Source organism: Mastacembelus armatus, chromosome 17 (genome assembly GCF_900324485.2).
Source record: "Mastacembelus armatus chromosome 17, fMasArm1.2, whole genome shotgun sequence".
Classification (NCBI taxonomy): domain Eukaryota; kingdom Metazoa; phylum Chordata; class Actinopteri; order Synbranchiformes; family Mastacembelidae; genus Mastacembelus; species Mastacembelus armatus.
The window spans coordinates 22623405-22643483 of NC_046649.1; the positions used below are offsets into that span (position 1 = coordinate 22623405).

Here is a 20079-nt window from a genome sequence, read left to right on the forward strand (position 1 = left end):
TCCAAACTGACGAGCACGAGTATCTGTCTCGTACCGTCTTGGCCTGAAGGATTCCTGCAGCACATGTGGACTGATGCTGCTCAGTATCTGTAGCACTTAGTTTACAAGACAATCACCAGACTCATGTTGGGAGGGCTCCAACTAACTGCAGTCTGCTGACCATACAAGGAGTGAGAACAGGGTGCCAGGTGTCAAGGTTAACATGTATGTGGACTTAATATGAATGTTTTCGTGGATGAATAAGAGCCAGAGAAAGGAGTGTGTGTGTGTCTGAGATTAAGAATGAACACAAAGCTGAAAAAGGTTACAAAAGAAGCTTAAAATGTCAAACGCTGAAAGCCGTTACTATGGCTGGAGCCAGTGAGGAGTGATGATAAAAACTGAAATCTGCACATGTGGATAAATGGACTAAAAATATCAAAAGCAATACTAGTTATTAGCGTTATCAGCAAGAAATACTAACTACTGTGAAAAGGAACGTAAGACGAAAATATTTACATTAGCTTTTTTTATTACAATGTCATAATGCATGACTGCAGAGGGGCTGCAACCAGCGACCTCATCACAAAACTCAACACCTCAGTCTGCAAAGCAGCATCTGCATAAATCAGAGCTGTTTTGGAAGCTGGAGCAGAATTTAGTTTATTTGAGAGCTCATGGCTGCTTAACCTTGTAAATGTTGTTAATGGGGGAGTTAACAAGGGTCATAGTTTGATTTTTAATCCTTAGTGTGGCTCTAGCAATTAGCTCTTACCCTCCCTTTTCTATGCCACGTCTCCATTGTGTAGCTTTCTGCTATGGACTGTAAACCAATCAAGACAACTAAACTAATTTTCATGAATAACATTGGTGAAGTTTGCCTTTAATCCTGTCCGTGTTTTTTAGTCTGCATGGATATGTGGCAAACAAATGAAATGAACTGTGCTTGTGTACACGTGACGGCTGGCGTGTGTGTGCAGCACAAAGGCGTACGTCTTCCTGTGGTCTAGTTAGTGCTCTACATAAAGACAAATGGTGGACCACAGTACTGCTCTGCCAGGCTGGCACAGGAAGAGACTGCAGGTGGGGAGGAGGGGATTTCACAGGAAAATTCATGCACAAACATGATAACGAAGCTTTCACTAAAAAAAAAAAAAAAAAAAAACATTAATTTTGGCATAAACACACACATAATCTACAACTACACAAACAACAGACTCTTTTACTTTCTGTTGGCAAATGCTGGTTCCAGGATAACAACCGATCTCTTTATTAGAGATTTTATTAGTCGACCTCTCTTATGTTGTTCTTGCTCAATTTCTTGTACATAAAAGTCTGAATCATTCACTTACTGGTTGATAGTGACTGATAAAACTTTATAGAGAATCATTTTCTCCAGAGCCACACAAGGTCTACAATATAAAAGTGTACTCATAAGTATATAATCTAACAGCTAGAACTGAGACTACCAGTGTTTCAAGGAAAACAAAACCTAATTTGTGCACAAGACTTCACACGTTCATCACTCGGCATGAAAGCACTGTTCTTTGTTGTCTTATTGCTGCTGAGAGCCATAACAGCAAAGATCTTCTTAATAATGAAGACCAGATAAACCAGGGAATGACAGGTATGTTAGTAATGATACTATAACAATGCACCATGGTTACCATGCACATGCACATGTCACGCACTTAAACCCAGACGGTTCAGAGAAAAACCTTCAAAGGTAAAGACGAGTGCAGTCCCCACTGTATAATATAAAAGCAGCTGGGCTTTTATGCAGGCTTATTTTTATTGATTTGTGATTATATAAATATGTGATCAGATACTATTACAAAATATATGTCAATAATTAAGCTTTAATTTGTTTGTCTTTTCTTTAATGTGTCAGGTTGCACAAAATTCAAGTTATATTTTGAAATGTAAAATCTTGATTATACACCATTATTCTACACAGGGAACTTTGATTTTAGCTTTTATAAAACCAAATCACTATCAGGCTGGTATAGTAAATTATTAAATATAGCCACATGCTGAGAGAAAGTGAGCCACAGGACAGAATATAGTGTTAGAGCTTTTCTTAACCCACTGATCAGCACAGAGAGCAGTAAGGGTAAAGCTGCCTGAAGTGTGTCTGACGTCACTTCCTTTGTGGTGAGAAGATATAAAGGCGTAGCCTCAACACACCTCACAACAACAATGTAAACACCCAGATGCAGATAACACAAATAACACTGTACATCTTTGAAGACTACCAACTGAAACTAACGCAAATCATTGCAAAACTACTTTTCTGCTCAAAAAAAAACATGATCTGATGTAAATCCAGAAAGATTTTTCTCTCTTTGATCATTCAGTTTATGTTTTATCTCATGTGAGGTCTTCACACCTGAAAAGGGTTTAACAATTTTCAGCACAAAGCTGCTCCGCTGTCATAACTGATCATAAATTTCTCCTAGTTTCACACTAGAAATACATTTTCACATACAAGTTCACATCTCTGTGAGAGGATTTGAATCTTCTGCTGTGGGTGCAAATATCAAAGCCTGAATCTGGAAGATAAAATGTGCTGAAACACAGGAAGGAAGGCAGCAGTTGAAGAGAAGGAATGCACTGATAAAGGACGAGGCAGCATTCAGGAAGATGCGAAGTGAACAACACTATGCAAGATAAGTAATAATTGGGTAACCGCTACAGTCCGGTGCTATTATAAGAAATCATCAACAACATTTCAGCAAGTCATGTTCTCTGTTATGATATGTGAACACTCTGCTGATACTGTCAGACCATATGAGGAAGCCACAGTCTGAGGATGAGGTCAAAGGTTAAGGTACTCACAGGTTTATTGAGGAAAAAGACTGAGAGGGCTCCAACCAGAGGCATGTCCCCCAGCAGCGGCTCCATCACCACTCTCATCACTCCATGAAGCTGAAGAGAAAAAACAAACGCTAATAATTAGTCAGCTGCTCCTAAGGTGTTACTGTCAGTCAGATTCAACCACAGTGCAGCTGCACAGATGTTGTAGATGTTGTGAAATTAGCTGATAAATCGCAAAACCTTCTGTCTCATGATGAAGCCTGGGCCACTGTTTGGTAGGAGAGCCAGTACCAGTTAACTGAATGGTTTTTTGAGCACTGATTTTGAGATGGACAATAAAAACAATGTTTTAATTATGGAAAAAAAAAAAAAAATCCTCTGGGTTCTCCAACATCTATCTGGTATCAAAAGGACACTGAGGTTTGATACTCAGCCACAGACCTGTCCTGTACTACTTTGACTGACTCTGTGAGGGTGTATGTACATGTCTGTGCAGTAAAATACCAACAGGTGTTGGACCTGAACTTCCTGAGAGCTGATCAGTTTCCAGTCAGGAATCACACAAAATCAAAAAAAAATCTGATCTGAATCTTAAAAGGTGCTAGGTTATGGGGAGAATCTAAGCATTAATCAATCATTAATGCAAACATTTTATTAAAAAGTCACAGTTATTGCAGAAGATAAAAACCTATGCAGGTCATGTCAAACTGAAATTAGAGGCATCACTGATAATTCTTAAGAAATACTGTACTATGTAAGTGAATGTTTCCTCTCAGAGTTTTTCAGTATTAAGGACGCTGGTGTCTCACTAGCTCCAGTGACTCAAACCTCAGATATGTAGACTGCCCGTCTGCATCACCAAATTTGGTCGCAGCTCGCTCAGAGTAATCAAATACCACCATTTTACTCGTCAAAGTGGGTGCAGTGGAAAGATTGAAGATAGCATTTTGTTTATCCTCACTGCCCTCCTGCAGCTCATTCCTGCCTGAAGGAGGATGCTTTACAAATCATGTGCAGCTGATAATGTTTTATCATTTCTGTGAAACTAGAGGAGGAAGAAAGCTGGTGTAGTCCGACAGCCGGTGAGAGAAGGAATCTGAAAATCAGTTCCAATCTGTGACTCATCGTTTATGAAGTTAACATCTTGACCATCTGAACCAGTTATTGCCTCAGAAGTCTATAAAAAGCTGATACAACCTCCAGGCCTGCAGCTGTAAAACTGTGCCATACACAAAGACAAATATTGACTCGGACATTCTGATTCTTCTCTTCAATCAGTTTTTCTCCCTCTTGATCTATGAACAGCAAATATGGCCTGATCCACTGCCAACAGCTGAGTGGATAATGTCTCCTTTATCAGTCCTGGGTCTACACATTATGTAAAACTGTCTCTGGAGAGGTCAGGGGTTGAAGGAATGAGGTCCAACCACATCTGTCTCTTTTTTATCTTCCACTGACATTAAGATTAATATGACTGTTTTTCATCCCATTGATGTTTGTTGAGTTTCCATACAGTTCATTTGTTTACATTTGTTTACATTTGGAAAAATACTGTGTTGAATTGTGTCTGTTTGCAGTTTTAGGTACATTCCTTAAAATACTATCTGTAAGCACGCAGTATTACCCAACATCGAGAAAATGAAATATTTTTATTCATTTTATTTCAGTATAACACATTTTATGTTGTTAGTTATTTTAAAAAAGTCCCAAACATAAAACCCAAAGATATTTAATCTCAACAACATAAAACACAAAAGAAGCTAATTCTAATTAATGGCACAATATCCAGCAGAAACAACATGTTAGGCCTTTAGCAGCACTGCTGGTAGATCAGGTAACACAGCAGGATAGAGAAATCTCATAGCATTCAACATGTACGTCCCCATCGTTCTCATACCTGTATACTTTTGATTCCAGCTCTGCAGTAGTATTTCTTGATGTCGACGTCGATCTCTGTGTTGCCGACGAAACTGAAAGGAAGCAATAACAGTAAAGGTTTCATATCCTAGAAGCAAAGGACAATAAAATAATTTATGTTGTGCCTTCGTTCTAATCCAGAGCAAGAAATAGCAAAAATCTGTGTATTCTAAAAGGATAAGTGGTAAGTAGTAAAAACTTCCCAACAAAATAGAAAGAAAGTACATATTCTGTTTTTATGTCTTTAGTAGGAAGCAGCAGGTTTGGAGCTAAGAGCCACAGACAGGGGATTTGGTTTTAATAAGAACAACATGAAATATCGTCCAGCCCTAACCTTTGAAAAATACAAGTGGTCGGCGGCAAAGCCAAGAGCTTGTGAATGTGAGAGGTTACCTGATCTGCAGATCCATGATGACCTGCCTCTTGTCTACGTTCTCCGTGTAAACCTTCACCCCGTTCACTCTGAGCGGCTGCAGAAAGAAAAATGTGGTAAAACAAGTGAGCAAATCTTTCTCAAATCTAATCCGACTCTGGATTTCAACCTTTCAGATGCTTTTTACTATCAACATGTACCACCGTACCCTGAAAATACTCAGCTAAATCTGGCTCAGATTGTGGTTAAAGACAGAAAAGAAAGCAACAGAAGCTGGCTGGTAGTGACAGGGGACGAACACTTAAGCTCTGATTAAAAAGCGATTCACCTCGTTGCTTCTTGTTCTCTTGCTTTACAAAAGGAGATGCAACAGAAAACCCAGCTCATGTGAGCTCAAGTTCAACTGAAACAAAGGCGACGAAAATAGAAACACACCAATAAAAGATCGAAACACCTACACTTTGACAGAGGCTGTGAGCAGCAGTGTTAAAAAAACCACACTAGTAATTTTGGCTGTTTTAGCCCAGTTTCCCATCACTGCTAAACCTTTTCTACATTCTACTGCAGTACTTGGTATAATCCATCATGATGTAATTGTCTTGTAGTGCTAACCTTTTGGCTTATTCTGGTCCCTATGACTACTTCCAATGCCCTTGTCCTTTCTCATTGAAACAGCCTGGGAACAGCAAAATCAGTGACTGAGCAACAAAGCTGTGCCTTTTAGGGCAGGCCAGACACTGAAAGACAATGAAAAGATTTACATCCTTTTGCAAAAGCCTGGTGTTGACACCAGTGAGGACATAATAAAAGTAGCTTCAAATCTAATCATTTAATCATCTAATCATTTAATACTAGCTTTCAACCTGACAGTTTCCCTATAAGGTACAGGCACATATCTGTACTGGCTGTTTAGAGGTGGGATCCACAGTTAATTAACAAAAATGCTGCATTCAAGAGCATCTGTCAGCTGCAGTTTATGACCAAGGGCAGGCCCATCACCTGAAGCTGTTCTCTGTTTTTAGTGCTAATTATTAATTAGCATATCAGCAGTATATATATATTACACCTGCTCAACATCAACATCAAGCAACAAACCAGGTTGTGCTGAACTGGACGTATTAACTATCATAACTATCATCTTAGTTTTCCGTCACCTTCTCGCCCATGTCGATCCTGGTGAAGCAGAATGAGCTGAGATGAGGGTTGGCGTTCTGCACCGCCGGCTCGATGGTCTCTTTGAACAGCTTCTCCAAAAACTGGCAGATGAACGGCCACATCTGCTTCACCGTCTGAGGGTGAAGAGGTGACAGACAGAGAAATGGAGAATCTTAGGATGAAACCAAAGCTGTTTCAGATGACATGCCACGTTCTTGGTGACACTGTTGGTTGACATGAATTGGTGGAGAAGGTCGCCCCCAATAAATATCAATATCGAAAAGTTAAAGTACTCAAATAAGGATCTGCACCAATCATCAAAGTCAATCAGTAAGATATTATCAAAGAATAAAAACTGCAGTGTAGCTATAACATGCTGTTCGAGCTGCAGATTGAATGAGAAGTCATGAATCATGAATGAGAAAAATAATGGAACTTATAGATCATCATTTATCTGTTAATATGCATCAGCAATTCTCTTTTCAGAGTCTATCGTGTGTCGATAGACTGACCCATGAAAAGCTTTGGCGAATCTTTACAGGCTGAGAGAAGAGACAGCATGAACATGAGCGAAGAGGCAGGGATGCTCTCCTCGCAGCACGAAAGCACTCGTCACCTCCTGTGGTATTTCTGGGGTGTATGACATTTAGACTCTACATGCTGTTTTTTTTAGTTTTGTATAGAAAAAAAGATGCTCAGTCCTCTTTGTTATGATTGTGTAAATGTGATATTTTAGTCATCATGGTTGTTCACTATCACTGCAGACTCAGTTGCTGGGCAGTTTACAATGTGACTCAGCTGGAGGTATTGACCAAACATCATCCTTTACACGTAGAAGGTGGCAGTTCTGTCCTTTAAAGGCATATTTTCCCTTTTAGACTCTCAACCATAATAGACAAATAGAAATAACTGCAAACAGGGCAACAGCACTTTGTCAGGTGGGAATATTAAAACGCGTTGTTACTGGAAGTGTGTCTAAACATTTGCAGTAAGTGATGCTGTTCCAGTTGTCAATTTCTCTCTCTCTCTCTCTCAACCTCTCTAGTTCTCTTTCTTTATCTCTCTATCACTTCCTCACCACTTCCCTCGACCGTTCTCCTCTATCTCACTCTCTCTCTCCAGGGACATGGAAGCACTAGGTCAGGGTCTATCAGAGCTCCAGATTCAGATCCTATTTATATACCTACAACACCCAGTTTACCACAGAGCAAAGTAGCCGATGAGTGTGACATAAAGGGAATGAAAGTGTGTTTGTACCTTATTCAGCCACTCCACCCTCTCCACATCTGGATAATGGACCTGAACAGAAAAAAAACAGAAAGACAAAAGTGAGAATCATGATTCAAATTCAGAATTCCCATCATTGCCACCTGCAGCCAGAAGCCTAATTGCTACAGATACACACAACGCAGCCACTTTGCTTGACAAAGCACTTACTATCTAGGTCTATTTTCCTCCAGTTTTCTGTGACAGACACACTGACAAAGCAGCACTATAGTTTCTGATGCAGCTTGTAAAGGCCTTAGAATTAGGAGACTTTTCTGAAAAAGACCTCACAGTCACTAACCTTGAAATCTTTCTGGATTGCAAAACAAAGGTCATCCAAATCTTAGTTGAGCATGTTAGCATTACACACAAACCACAGATGAGTGTGTCATCATTTCGCAGACAGAGCTGAAATTAATATGTCAAGAGAAAATCAATCTGCAATCATTTGATAACCAATGAACAAAATATCATCCTAGTCCATTTCTCGATATTTCAGTCTGGACTAAAGTGCTGTATCATCGTCTACCAGAGTCGTGCACTGAGCATGGTTAAAAAGTGACTACTGTGCGTTTTATTAAGTGCATGTTTTCTGTCATCCCTGTGTGATTTGTATTCTCAGAGGAATGAAGTTTGGCCACACAGGGCCGGGCTGTGCAGACTACCTGAGAGGACTGGGTCTACTACGGCACGATGGGATGCGGTCTGACAGGATGTCAGTGCAGCAGCGTCAAAGCTGTTGTGGAGGACTGGGAGGCGACTGTGACAGACCTGTTATGTAACTGACACACTAAAAGGATTCTGCACATTCTGCCTGTGACAGATGCCACAAATTAATACTTGTGGTGGGGCCATAAACATAATGCAGTCCCACTCCATGTTTTAAATGCATTACATTTACATAGAGACTAAGGTCAGGGAGACCAGAAAAGCTTTTGGCTCTAACTATATACACAAATAGTTTGCCCATGTACATGCTTCCTCACCCAAGTGATTTGCATTAAAAAGAAATGTGCATGTGGCCCATGTGACACATGAAGTCGCCCAGGAAATAAATACAGACCGGTCCGTGGGCATGCACGCTGTTCTGAATCCTACACACACACACACAGAGTCACAGCGATGACACCATCAGCATCATGTGATGTTTTTCTTGGTATTAAAATGACTTTTATGATGCAAACCAAAGACCAAAGCTGCTTAAACACATGGTTTGATGCAGCATGACACTGTCTCAGACCCACTTACAGCAGTAGCATATACTGTAAGAGCCCGTTCATCATATGTGGGTAACCGAAAATCTTAAAATCCTTAAAATAAATCTGGAGCTGTCAGAGCAACACATCCTTAAGCCTTCAAAAGTACAGCTTTTCCTCCATGAATCTGGTGATTATCTTCTCAGTGACTCAATCATTTATGCAAAAACATCAAAAAACGCTGAAAAATCTAAATTACAGTTTCTTAGAGCACAAGCCGATGCCATGAAATGTCTAGTGTTGTTTCACCAACAGCTGAAACTTGGAACTACTTAATTTGCCATAATGTAAGACAAAGAAACACAGCAAATCAATGTTTTGCATGTGTGCTTTAAAAACAAGCTAAACAAATAACTGATTATGAAAATAGCTTGAGTACAGTATTTAAATACACTCTACTTTTCTGTACCACTCAATGTTTATATCATCACTGAGACTTTTCATTTCTCTTTTACTGTTGATCCAAAGTCTGGAGTAAAGTTAAATAAATAAATGACTGCTTTTCTTTTCTTTGTCTGTGCCAACCTTTTCACACTCCTGAATATGCAGCCGGCAGCAAAGACAAAAAGGCAGACACAAAATATAAAAATCAAAAATGATGGACTGAATTGAAGGGGATCATTGCTTGTCATCCAATCACATGTTCTAACTATTTTCAGCAACATTTTACTGTTGAGCCCAGAGTCTCAGTCTTATTTTACTGTTGTTTGAATACCTTCAAGTGAGATACTATTTCTTTATTGCTCAGACCTCACATGACTTCCAAGAATACTGCTACCGGTCTCCAATTACTGAGGTAGAGAAAGTACCAGTGGCAAAACATCATCATTTCTGTCAGCAACAAAGCAGGAGGATTAGTTTCCATCGGTTTTTACTCGACTCTGACACTAGTTAAGAGAAAGGTTTAACTTAATGGCATGTAGCCAAGCATGTAAATGAAAATACAAATTGATGGGGCCTATGTTTACACTGTGTCTGAAAGTTTATTCAAGGTTGAACTTAAGGCAAAGCTGCACCAAATGTGGTCCTGACACGTCTCCGCTCCACCCTTTGGAACCTGGACTAATCACAGAAGTCAGCTGGCTGCATCTCTCGCAGCTTGGAGGATGTAAAAAGTGAGTTGGGACCCAGGAATAAAAGGAGGAAAGAATGACTCATGGGGCAAATAGAACAGGCAGCAACAGTAGCACCGTTTTCTCCCCTTTTAGGGTAAACAACAGAGAAAGAGAAGGGAAGCCTGAGACACTGTCTGAATAAAAAAAACCAAGGACAGAACTATTAAACAGAAACGTCCAAAGGACAGTTAATTAAACTCATAGCAAAGAGCAAAACTAACGGAGCAAAGGGCACAAAGTGTCCACATGAAGTAAACAGGAAATAACACTAGGGAACTAATAAAACAGCCAATACAACAAAACTGAGGATAAAAGTAAAAATATAAAGCTAAAGAAGGAGACTGGAACTAAAGTGCAATAAAGGATCCAAGTTAAACGATATGAATACAGGAAGTAAAAAATGAATTTATTCATACATGACAAATCAAATGACCTCTTCAGTGTCTGCAGTGCATTCATGTATGCATTACTTACACTGGCCTTCTTGGGTCATGTTTCATCTGCTCGTAGGATCACGCCCACACCAGCACCAAACATTTTGTACACAATGCCCACAAACTTTAAAAATAGTATGTGGATCAGACTGGAGCCACAGATGTGGTTTTTGCAGAACCTCAGAACCTCATCTGAGGAACATTGAGTTTTCTGTAAAATTGTTTTGGAACATGAATCAGATCCAGTGACGAGTACAGGACTGGAGCATCCTTTCAGGCTTAAGCGTGTGTGCGTGTGTGTGTGTGTGCGTGTGTGTGTGTGTGTGTGTGTGTGTGTGTGTTTCAATGCCTGTCGAGTGGGTGAGACTCACAGTCCAACTATGTACCAGCTGTTTGGAAATCCTAACCTCGCTGCCCAGCCACACCCCCAACATAAAGCATTTGTGACGAAGAGAGGCGTGGAGAGGATGAATGCTGTCAAGTACTACTGGATCACACTCACTGAAACTACAACCGACAAACAAAAACTGCCAGTATCCTAAACCTCTACTCCGTCACTGTGTGCTGACTAAAAATGAACCTCGCTCACTGTTCACACTGAGAACAGCGACACTCCTTGTCAAAGGTGACGACAAAAACAACAAGGATGCCGGCTAAATCAGCTTCTACTCAAACCGCAGAAGCTGTTGAAAGGTGCAGAAACAAGAAGCCTATATGACGAGACAGTTGCTCCATGCTCACATCTATATTTAGGCTCGGAGATACTGACTGCTGGGGGTTTGATGAGGACAGACTGAACTCTATTGTGAAGAGGGTAGAAATACTGCACATAGACCAGACTGATGTAAGATAGAGTTTGATATGGTTTCCTGCAATAGTGTGTTTGCAGTCAGCTGGGTTGAGGTTGGGCCAAGTAATGTCTGTTTAATAAAAACCAAAAACTAATGTCAATTATTAAACCTGATGTACAAAATGTACAAAAAAAACTAGTCTGAATGGGCTTCAATGTTCCTGGAACTAAAATGTGCCACTGCACCAAACAAGGCTGTGTTGTCCAGACTGCATCACCTACACACAGAAAAATTCAGTGAAAACTGTGAAAGCTGGTGGCTCCTTTTGTATAACAGGTTTATAATCTTTATTTAAATCACCAGTGTCCAGTGTAAATACATTTTACACTTTTCTCCTATGAATTTTTCTGCAGCCATTAATTTCAGAGTAATTATTTAGTTTTCTGGCAAGGCTGCAAACAGAAAAACTGCTGTAGCTTTTTATTTCATATTTAACATTAAGGAAGTTGCACTAACCTGGACTAACCACACGATTTACCATGATGCACCTGACCTCAAAATCTAATCTAATATCTAAAAGACAAATACTCATGAAGGGCTTTCAGTTTTCAGAAGAGCTGGACGATTATTATTTGTAGGTATTATTATCAGGTATTAATGGCTCTGAAAGTGCTACATGTTTAGTATTTAATGTATTGTAGAAAATTATAATCGCTGTCTATTAAACTGTATTAAAAACTAAAACTGATGTTGCCAAGTGATCACTGTGAGGGGAAGGAGGTGGGAAGACCAGCTGCTCAGCTCAAACTTGCTGCTTAAAAAGAAATACTGCAGCTCTTCTCTGCCAAGTATTCAGCTGAGGCCTCTGGAAGGGAACAACCTAACCGGTGAGAAACCTGTTCTAAACACTACCAAAAACAGGCTGGTTAATTTACAAAGTGCATGGTAAGTTAAACACACATAAGCAGGTGTGCTATAGTACAAGTGTTCAGTCACTGAGCTGTAGCACGCTGGATTTCAAATAAAACAATGAATGTTTTTTGAGTGGTCACATCCAGGAAGTGAAGACTGCAGGAACTCTAGCCCCCTTTCACATCTGGGGGTTATGCGCAGTACAGTATAAAAAGGGCAGATTTGGATGTGAACCCCTGCTGCTAAAGATAAAGGTGTTTCTCTTGGCACATTGTGGTGCACAGAGCCAGAGGACACTCACGGGCTGCAGGTAAAGGCAGAACAGAGGCTGTTCTGTTCCTCCACATTGTTTCCATTCTCTGCTGTGGAGCTGAGCCCTGCCTTCTGGCACATCAAAAGAACAGGGAAGCCCCACCCATGTTCCCACCGTACACCCACAGGCACGAACAGCACGAGGAAGAGTAGGAGGAGAGGATCTGTCACACTGCAGTCCTACTTGTTTCCATGTCCATGCCCTGTGAAAGGCTGATGAGAAGGGTCAGACAGTTTCCAGCCTGGTTGTTTTAACATTTAGCTGCAGAGGGGAAAGGTTGAAATGAGCTTGCCTGAACTTTTCCAGCACCACCCAGATTCATATTCATAGCTGCACACATCCACACCTAGACACTGCCCAGTACAACCAGGCCCCTGTGAGTCACAGCCATAACTCACAACTACCGCAAAACACAAACTTGTATTGATATCATTAGGCAATTCATCATTAACTCGCCATTTTGCATGGGCCGTTGCATTCATTTGTATATTAGAACTATAATTATGACAAAATACAGTTTACGTACACATGGTATTATTAAATAAACTGTTACCTACATCGATGTGGATATAGATGAATTAAAAATGCATTGTATGAGTGTTTAGGTAAAACTACTGATCTGTCTTTGGCTTCTTGCTTAACTTCGTGTTTCCTATTTCAAGTCCAATGCTGTTTTAGAGATTAGATAAACCAAACAACTACTGTGTGGTAGACGGTTGTTATTGTTATCCGTTTTGTGTCTTTTCAGTGTACACTAAATACAATGTTGTTTTATCTAAAAACATAACCACATGTACATTAATATTAATAATAGCTAGAGTGCTGCAGTATGCTTTAGTTGGGCTATACCTGCCTCTCATTTGTTTGTTTTGATATCACCTGGGTAAAGCCACAAAGCTTTAGCTTCCACTGCTCCACTGTCACTTCAACTGATCACAGCAAGAACCAGAATCAGCATGTCAGGTGTGGAGCAGAATCAATCCAAGCCTACCAAACTACTCTAAACTGAACTCATTCCCAAGTCAACAGCTTGAAGTCAGCATCATGGTACTGATATAATAAACATCTTAAGAAAGGGTTTGGGAGTCCTTATGGCCTAGTGGTTTATAACTACAATATCCCTACTTTCTCACTCTCCTTGCTTTTTTTCTTGTCAGTATATCTGCTGTAAAACTGTTAAAGGCAAAATATAAAACGTTAAACAAGCGTTAAGCCAGGGGGAAAGCCTCTAAATCCTAAAACAAACCTCTTTCTTCACACTGGCTAGACCGGCCCACTTGTGCTGCTGTGACAGAAGCAGGAAGGCATCAGTCCAGTCCAACGCTTAGCTGCTCAGCATGGGCATACGTCATGCATTGCTAATCACTGCTAAAGCCTGTAGATAAGATTCTTCCTGCTCATCTTTGCCCTGTTCATCACATACTTTTTGATTTTCTGTATTTTATGGATGAAAGCATTACTGGCCAATTGACTGATCATGGCTGGACACACTGTGTTACAGACAGCTTGAAAACAGACCGAAAAGACAGAGTTTGGCTGCTTCCAAAAGCACATTTAACTTTGATGGCTGCATAAGGCGAAGGATCTGTGGTGCTTAGTTATGTAAATGGCAGAAAGTTATCAAATTGAAATGAAAAGCATGTGGCTCAAAGATAGTAACAGGCTTTGGGTGGGGATTTTGTCGAGAGTTACTGTGAAAATGATCCTTTACACTTAATATTCAACATTTTTTAACTAATCCAAAATGAAGGGTTCAACTGTTTAGGCCCCACATACATTTTATGAAATGATATAAACTAGTTTCTGCTTAAAAGCAGCCGTTATCTTCTAATCAAACTGTTAAAGCTTTATGAGCCACAGAAATTTAGACCCCTATAATGCTGCCTCTAGTTAAAAAAAACGACTTTCTGGGAATAAAAAGTGTTAACACACTTCTTTGATGGTAAATGCTTAGAAAGCTGCCATACTTCTCTGTGTGGGCAGTGATTTTCATGCCCCATGGCTGAGAGAGTTTCTTGTTAAACTCTGCTGTATATCAAGTCTGCTACATAACTGAACACCAACAAGACAGAAAGACCTTCATCCCCAGGTCCCGAGACCTTTATCCCGTGGTCTTAGGTCTCGAGGACACTCAGCCCCTCCTGAAAAAAAGACCATGCAGCTTTTTGTGGCTGACAGCAGTGAGGGAAGTGTGCAGTGGCGGTGTGCCTTCAGAAAGATAAAACTGTACTCTTATTCCTGGCTGCTGCCCACCGTGCCTATCAAACCTCATTCCAGACATTTCTCCTGACAGAGCCAAGAGGAGACGACAGGCTTCTCACCAAAATGGAAATTTCAGTGGTGATCACAGTTGATTTACCGCTTACCAGTGTACAGTACTACAGACTTGGTTCATTTAGTGGTTACATACAGACTCAGTGTATATGGTGGTATAAAGCATGTGCCATTCTCCCTGTGAGAATGAAGTTAGACAAATTTATCAGGACAATTACATTTTATGAAACCACTGAAGAGAGATTCATGTGCTTCAGAAGAAAATAATTATGGAAAAGAAGGGGAGACATTTTACAGACTAACTATTAATGTCACAATTGTACCGGCCGGTAATATTAATACAGGGTTTCTAAAGATAGCGACCTAATGTTATTTACAACAACTAAATTAATGGTTGAACTGTATTTATTTAGTTACAAACTGAAACCTGTGGCTAAGGAGCTATCTTTTGAGCTTCTGATCAGTCAGTTTGAGGTTAGTGTGATAAAGGTGATGTAGATTACATCTCCTGTATGAAGAACAAACTGTGTCTCAGTATCTTTCAGGGGTCAAACTTCACTGCTGATTATTTGGCACTGTTGCTGATTATCAGGAGGACACGATAATCCAGTACTTTCACTGGTTTCTGAGTTCATCTTTAATCAGCCAAACAAAGCGCTGTCAATCAGCATTGTTTGGTTTACACATCCACACGTCATCTGCCTGTTGTGGGTTAAAACAGCTGTGAGACAGACTTGATCAAACATGCAACACCAAGACAAAAGACTAGCCTGCTGACTCACAACACAACAAACACAGCAGATGCTCCACACCTTGGTGTCTCTGCTTATAGACGGGCTCTCAGCATCGGACCAGGATTGTTGCTGAGCACCAATCTCCTGAAGGTCTATGTCATAATGGATGTGTTGATGGGATGCTCTGTGAGGGAAAGGGTCTGGCTGGCAGCCTGACATCCACTCAGCCTCTCACCGTTTTTCTGCTACCATCATCAATAACAGAAAATATTATTGCAGAGAGGAAGTCTGTTTATTGCAGAGCTACCAAGTTTCTGTGTAGGTTTCACAACACTGTGACAGTGATGAACTGTGTAGTTTACAAATGTGAAAATGCTTCAGCATTAAAAGACTTTAAAGATTTAAAAATAATTATACATTCAGTCATAAAACTCGTAAAATGTGTTGTAGCTGCAACTGCTATTTAAATTATTGATTAATGTGATGAGTGTTTTCATTATTAATTACTTTACAGATGATTTTCTCTCTTAATCTCTAAAGTGTCAAACAAAAACCATCTAGCCAGGTAACTTTTTTGACTGTTTTGTCAGGACAACGATCCCAATCCACACCCAAACTATTCCTAGTAAATAAAACACAGATATACAATGGAAAAAAAAAAATAAAAATCAGCAAATCATCACATTTGAGAAGCTATAACCAACAATGCTTTTGGTTATGGTATGTCACCAAAAATATAATCTTCAGCCATTAACATTTAGAATATTATTAAATTAACTGAAATTGCCTAAACATTAGCGAATTTTATGAATGCAGCAAATTAGAAATGACAGATATTTACTGGAAACAGTGTGGATCACTGGGTACATCCCAATTCTCTCTTTAACCAATCGCTCCTTGATCCAGCGCTGTGAATGAGTAGGTGCCCGGAGGACACAAGACCATCCATCTTTTATAAACTGACACAACCCATTCTATTAGAAATCAGTGACTAGATACTTCAGATAATTGATTTAAGAAAATGATGCCTCATGGCTAAAACCTGTGGCTCATGGGTAGTACATCTTTGATTCCTGTCTTAGTTTTATAGCCCTGTGTACCTAATAAACTGGCATCATACTCTCCACACCTAACATGCTGAGAACTAGTGATGTTAGCTAGAGGAGCTTGCCACATAGAAAGGCAGTAATGTGGAAGGTGTGAGGCCTGTCTATCTCCCTCTTCACCATACCAGTTTCTTAATGGCCGACACCACCACCAAACAAAGAGTGTGAACACTGGCAAGCAAGAATTAGAACAAGTTTGATGACTCTCCTGCTTTAACGGTTCCTTTATTAGGCGTCCCGTGGGCTCAGAGGGCATGTGTAATTATTCACCGGACTCCAGTTCCTTTGGGCAGTTAACAGGATTGAAATGATCAGAGTCTGGAGAACATTAGATCCTAAAACCCATGGTGAGCTTGTGGGCTGTCAAAAAAGGTGTAGAACATGCGACCTTTCTGGTGGCTATTTATGAGACCCCCCATTAACAGGCAACAAAGTTTGTTTTGTCCAGTGGATTTAAATTGTTTCACAGCATCAAATGTCAAAGATGTTGTGTCTATCATTTATCCTCGGTTGTCCTGATAGTCACTACATTTGGTTTCCTAAATTCCACTACATGAAACGAGGAACGACATCTGAAGTCTCACGCTGCAGGCCATTATGGGTGATCTCACTGCAATAAATTCTTGACTGCTTAACAGCTACATTGCCCAAACTTTCCATGTTTCATGACCCAAATGATTTCACTGTGTTAAGTCTCCACTTTCAAATGGGGTATGTCTCAAAAAAAATGTGAGTGACACGTCTTGTGACACCCACTAAGCATAGCAAAAGTTTTCAATGCAGTTTCAACACCTCACTTAGACAAACCCAAAAGGTTCATCTGTAACTTGGACAGGGAAATTACAGTGTGCTTGACTGGTCCTTTGCCTTGACTGGAAGTGAGAACGTAGTCAAAGGGGTGTTCTGTCTGTAGTATTTTTTCTCACAAGGGTTAAGAATGGTGCTAATCTCAAGACTCCTAAAACATACATATATATATATGCACAAGTACTTGTATGTTCAGCAAAGAAAATGAAGAAAACCAACAGGAAGACGTGAAGGAATTCAGTTATCTCTATCAGCCAGTTTGGCAGGTAACCAGTGAGTGTTGACATCCTATACTTGACGGTGGATGGGAGAACATCCAAGGGGAGGGTGAAGTTTGAAACGGAGTCAAAATACAAAGCAATGACACAACAAAAGGCAGTGATCACAGCAGGAATGTAATAATGCTGGAGGACTTACCCATGGTGGCAGCTCAGTAGGTGGCAAACTTTGCTTCACTGCTTTGTCCTCATGTTCCAGGTATGCTAAGGCCTGGTTTATTCTGTAGTCCTTACTGCCATGGTTCTTCCTCCAATAAAACAACATGGCGAGTCCAATCAGAACCCAGCTAAAGCTGAACTCAAAGTATCCCAGGATGTAAATTGGGAAGATGATGGCAAAAGTCTTAGCAAATTTAATCCACATTTGGGTGACATCTGTCAGCGATGACTGCTGGTCTTCGTTCAGCTCTTCCGGAGACATCGGTGGGCCTGCGGTCGTGCTCGCTGGGCTGCTGTGCGCCGGAACGGGTCCATTCGCCCTGACGCCTGGTTCCACCGAACCATTCATCCTGTTACTTATTTCCCCTCTGTAAATACATTTTAACACTCAGTTACAAAGTTGTAAAGTTGTAATTGTTTCCACAGAGCAAAGCAGAGAACTTCTGACATATACCTCCAGAGGTCAAAGGTCAAAATAGCATATCAAAGGTATGCTCAATGTAGTTTTACCTAAAGGGACATTAAACATGATATAAAGAACAGAACCCAATAACAAGAAGACGAACCTTAAACTACTTTCTATTCCAAACTGTTATAAGGAACCTGAAAAACAAACTTCAATAACACTGTCATAATCAGAATCACAGCAAAAATGAAGTGACTACTTGTGTAATAATAGGCCCTCCCTACAAGAGATTCATCCAGATGTATATTTACCTTCAAGTAGCAATAAGTTGATTAAATAAGATAAATCAACTCAACACACCAGACTCTCCATAGAAAATGGTTCACTTTTATTACGTTTTTTTCTGGGAAGACTGGAGAAAGCTCGTACTCGAAAAAAATCGATCTTGAACGGTCTTTCAAAGCATTTTAATCCACTCTTCGATTCGGCATTGTTCCAGTACACCCACACGCATTTTTGCCATTACTATTTTAACTTTGAAAAGTGACTCAACCGTGTCCTCCGCAATCCTCAGCCACCAAAACACACCTCCGTGGAAGACAACGATGAGTGTGAAGCGACTACGAAAGTAGGATTTCTAGTAAAAAGGCTGCGTTTGATTTGGTTGCATATATGCCGAATAGAAGAGCATCTGTGTCTGAGTCTAACATTTACCGAGGTTATCGGTTACGGTTTGTAAAACACTCACGTTAGGCCGAGCAACGCTAAACTTGCCAGATTTCTGAACGGAATCTGTCGTGACGTTCACTCCAAAGTGACACGTATCGGGGCTGGGACTTCACCAGCACTGCGTAAACCAAACACCAGTGAAAAAAACACAACTTCTTCGTCTACGCTCGCCGCTAACCAGAAATACACTCACCGGTATCCAACATTCGTTCTTCCCCGGAAAATAAACTAAAATTCACTTTGCCAACCGAGCCCGCTGCATACCGACCAGCCGAACTCTAAAAACCCTCTCTCGCCTTCAACACATCCTGCCGTGAAGGCGAGGAGCCCACAGGAAAGCGTCATCGCGGGAAAGAGGTCAGCCTCCTCCGCGGAGGGACTCAGCGGGAGGGCCGGGCGCCATCTTGTGGCGGGAAAAGAAACGGTAACTAACGGTTCGTCTTTTGTTTGTTTTGTTTTTTAATAAGTTTATTAATAATCTGGTCCAAGTTTAGGTTTAGGTTGGGTTTACTGCACTTTAAAATATACCATTAAAAAACAATCCACAAAATTATAAAGGTTAAACAAACCTCAAACTGGGGTTTAACAGTTTTTATGGAGGCATGGTTTGGAGACGAAATGATTCAGTGATATTTAGATAATTAGTTAATCAATTATCATACAGTGAAATTAATTACGACTATTTTCAGATTTCATGGAAAATAAAACCTTTGAATTTGCCTGTTTGTGTTTTCATAAATATATTTTTGCTAAATAGCATAATATTAGCAGCAACAACCTGCATGTAAACAAGGTCTATTTCATTAGCTACTGCATTTAACTGTTCATAGTTATAGCCTTCATAACTTGATTTTTTTCATATTTTAAAAATATCCTTTAATACTTTTATCAGAATAACGTTAAAATCGAACATTTATTGCCAAAACTAACTTCATCACATCTGCTCTGGTGAAAGAAATAATTTAGTGTTATGTAACATGGTGGATGAAGCTAACTAGTTAGCCCTGTGTTGCCAAATACCATGAGGCCCAAAACCCTTAAATGACCATTTCATCCAGTTTGTTGCCTGTTAGAGCTAAAGCCACTACTGACCTTATTTTGTTATTTAAACCAGATAATTAACCTACCCAGGTGTTTTATGACAGGTACCTCACTCCAAACAAAACATCCTACATCCTACAATAAATAAATAAATGAAATTGTGAAATAAAATCAAACACACACAAACACACACAGATTATCAGGCTGTTGGTGAAAA

The 20079-nt window shown here is 40.1% G+C and overlaps 1 protein-coding gene across 2 annotated transcripts in view; it reads right to left on the reverse strand.

Annotated features, from left to right (window-relative positions):
- Positions 1-19151, reverse strand: part of esyt2a (extended synaptotagmin-like protein 2a) — a 35273-nt gene extending 16122 nt beyond the window's left edge. For both annotated transcript variants that reach the window (XM_026313942.1, XM_026313941.1), the window contains exons 1-7: positions 19015-19151; positions 17667-18054; positions 7499-7540; positions 6241-6375; positions 5107-5183; positions 4694-4766; positions 2818-2907 (exon numbers count right to left, since the gene is read on the reverse strand). In XM_026313942.1, the coding sequence (XP_026169727.1) occupies positions 2818-2907; positions 4694-4766; positions 5107-5183; positions 6241-6375; positions 7499-7540; positions 17667-18035 (786 nt within the window). In that variant the 5' untranslated portion in view covers positions 18036-18054; positions 19015-19151. The remainder of the gene's footprint in view (positions 1-2817; positions 2908-4693; positions 4767-5106; positions 5184-6240; positions 6376-7498; positions 7541-17666; positions 18055-19014) is intronic.
- Positions 19152-20079: the final 928 nt, after the last annotated feature.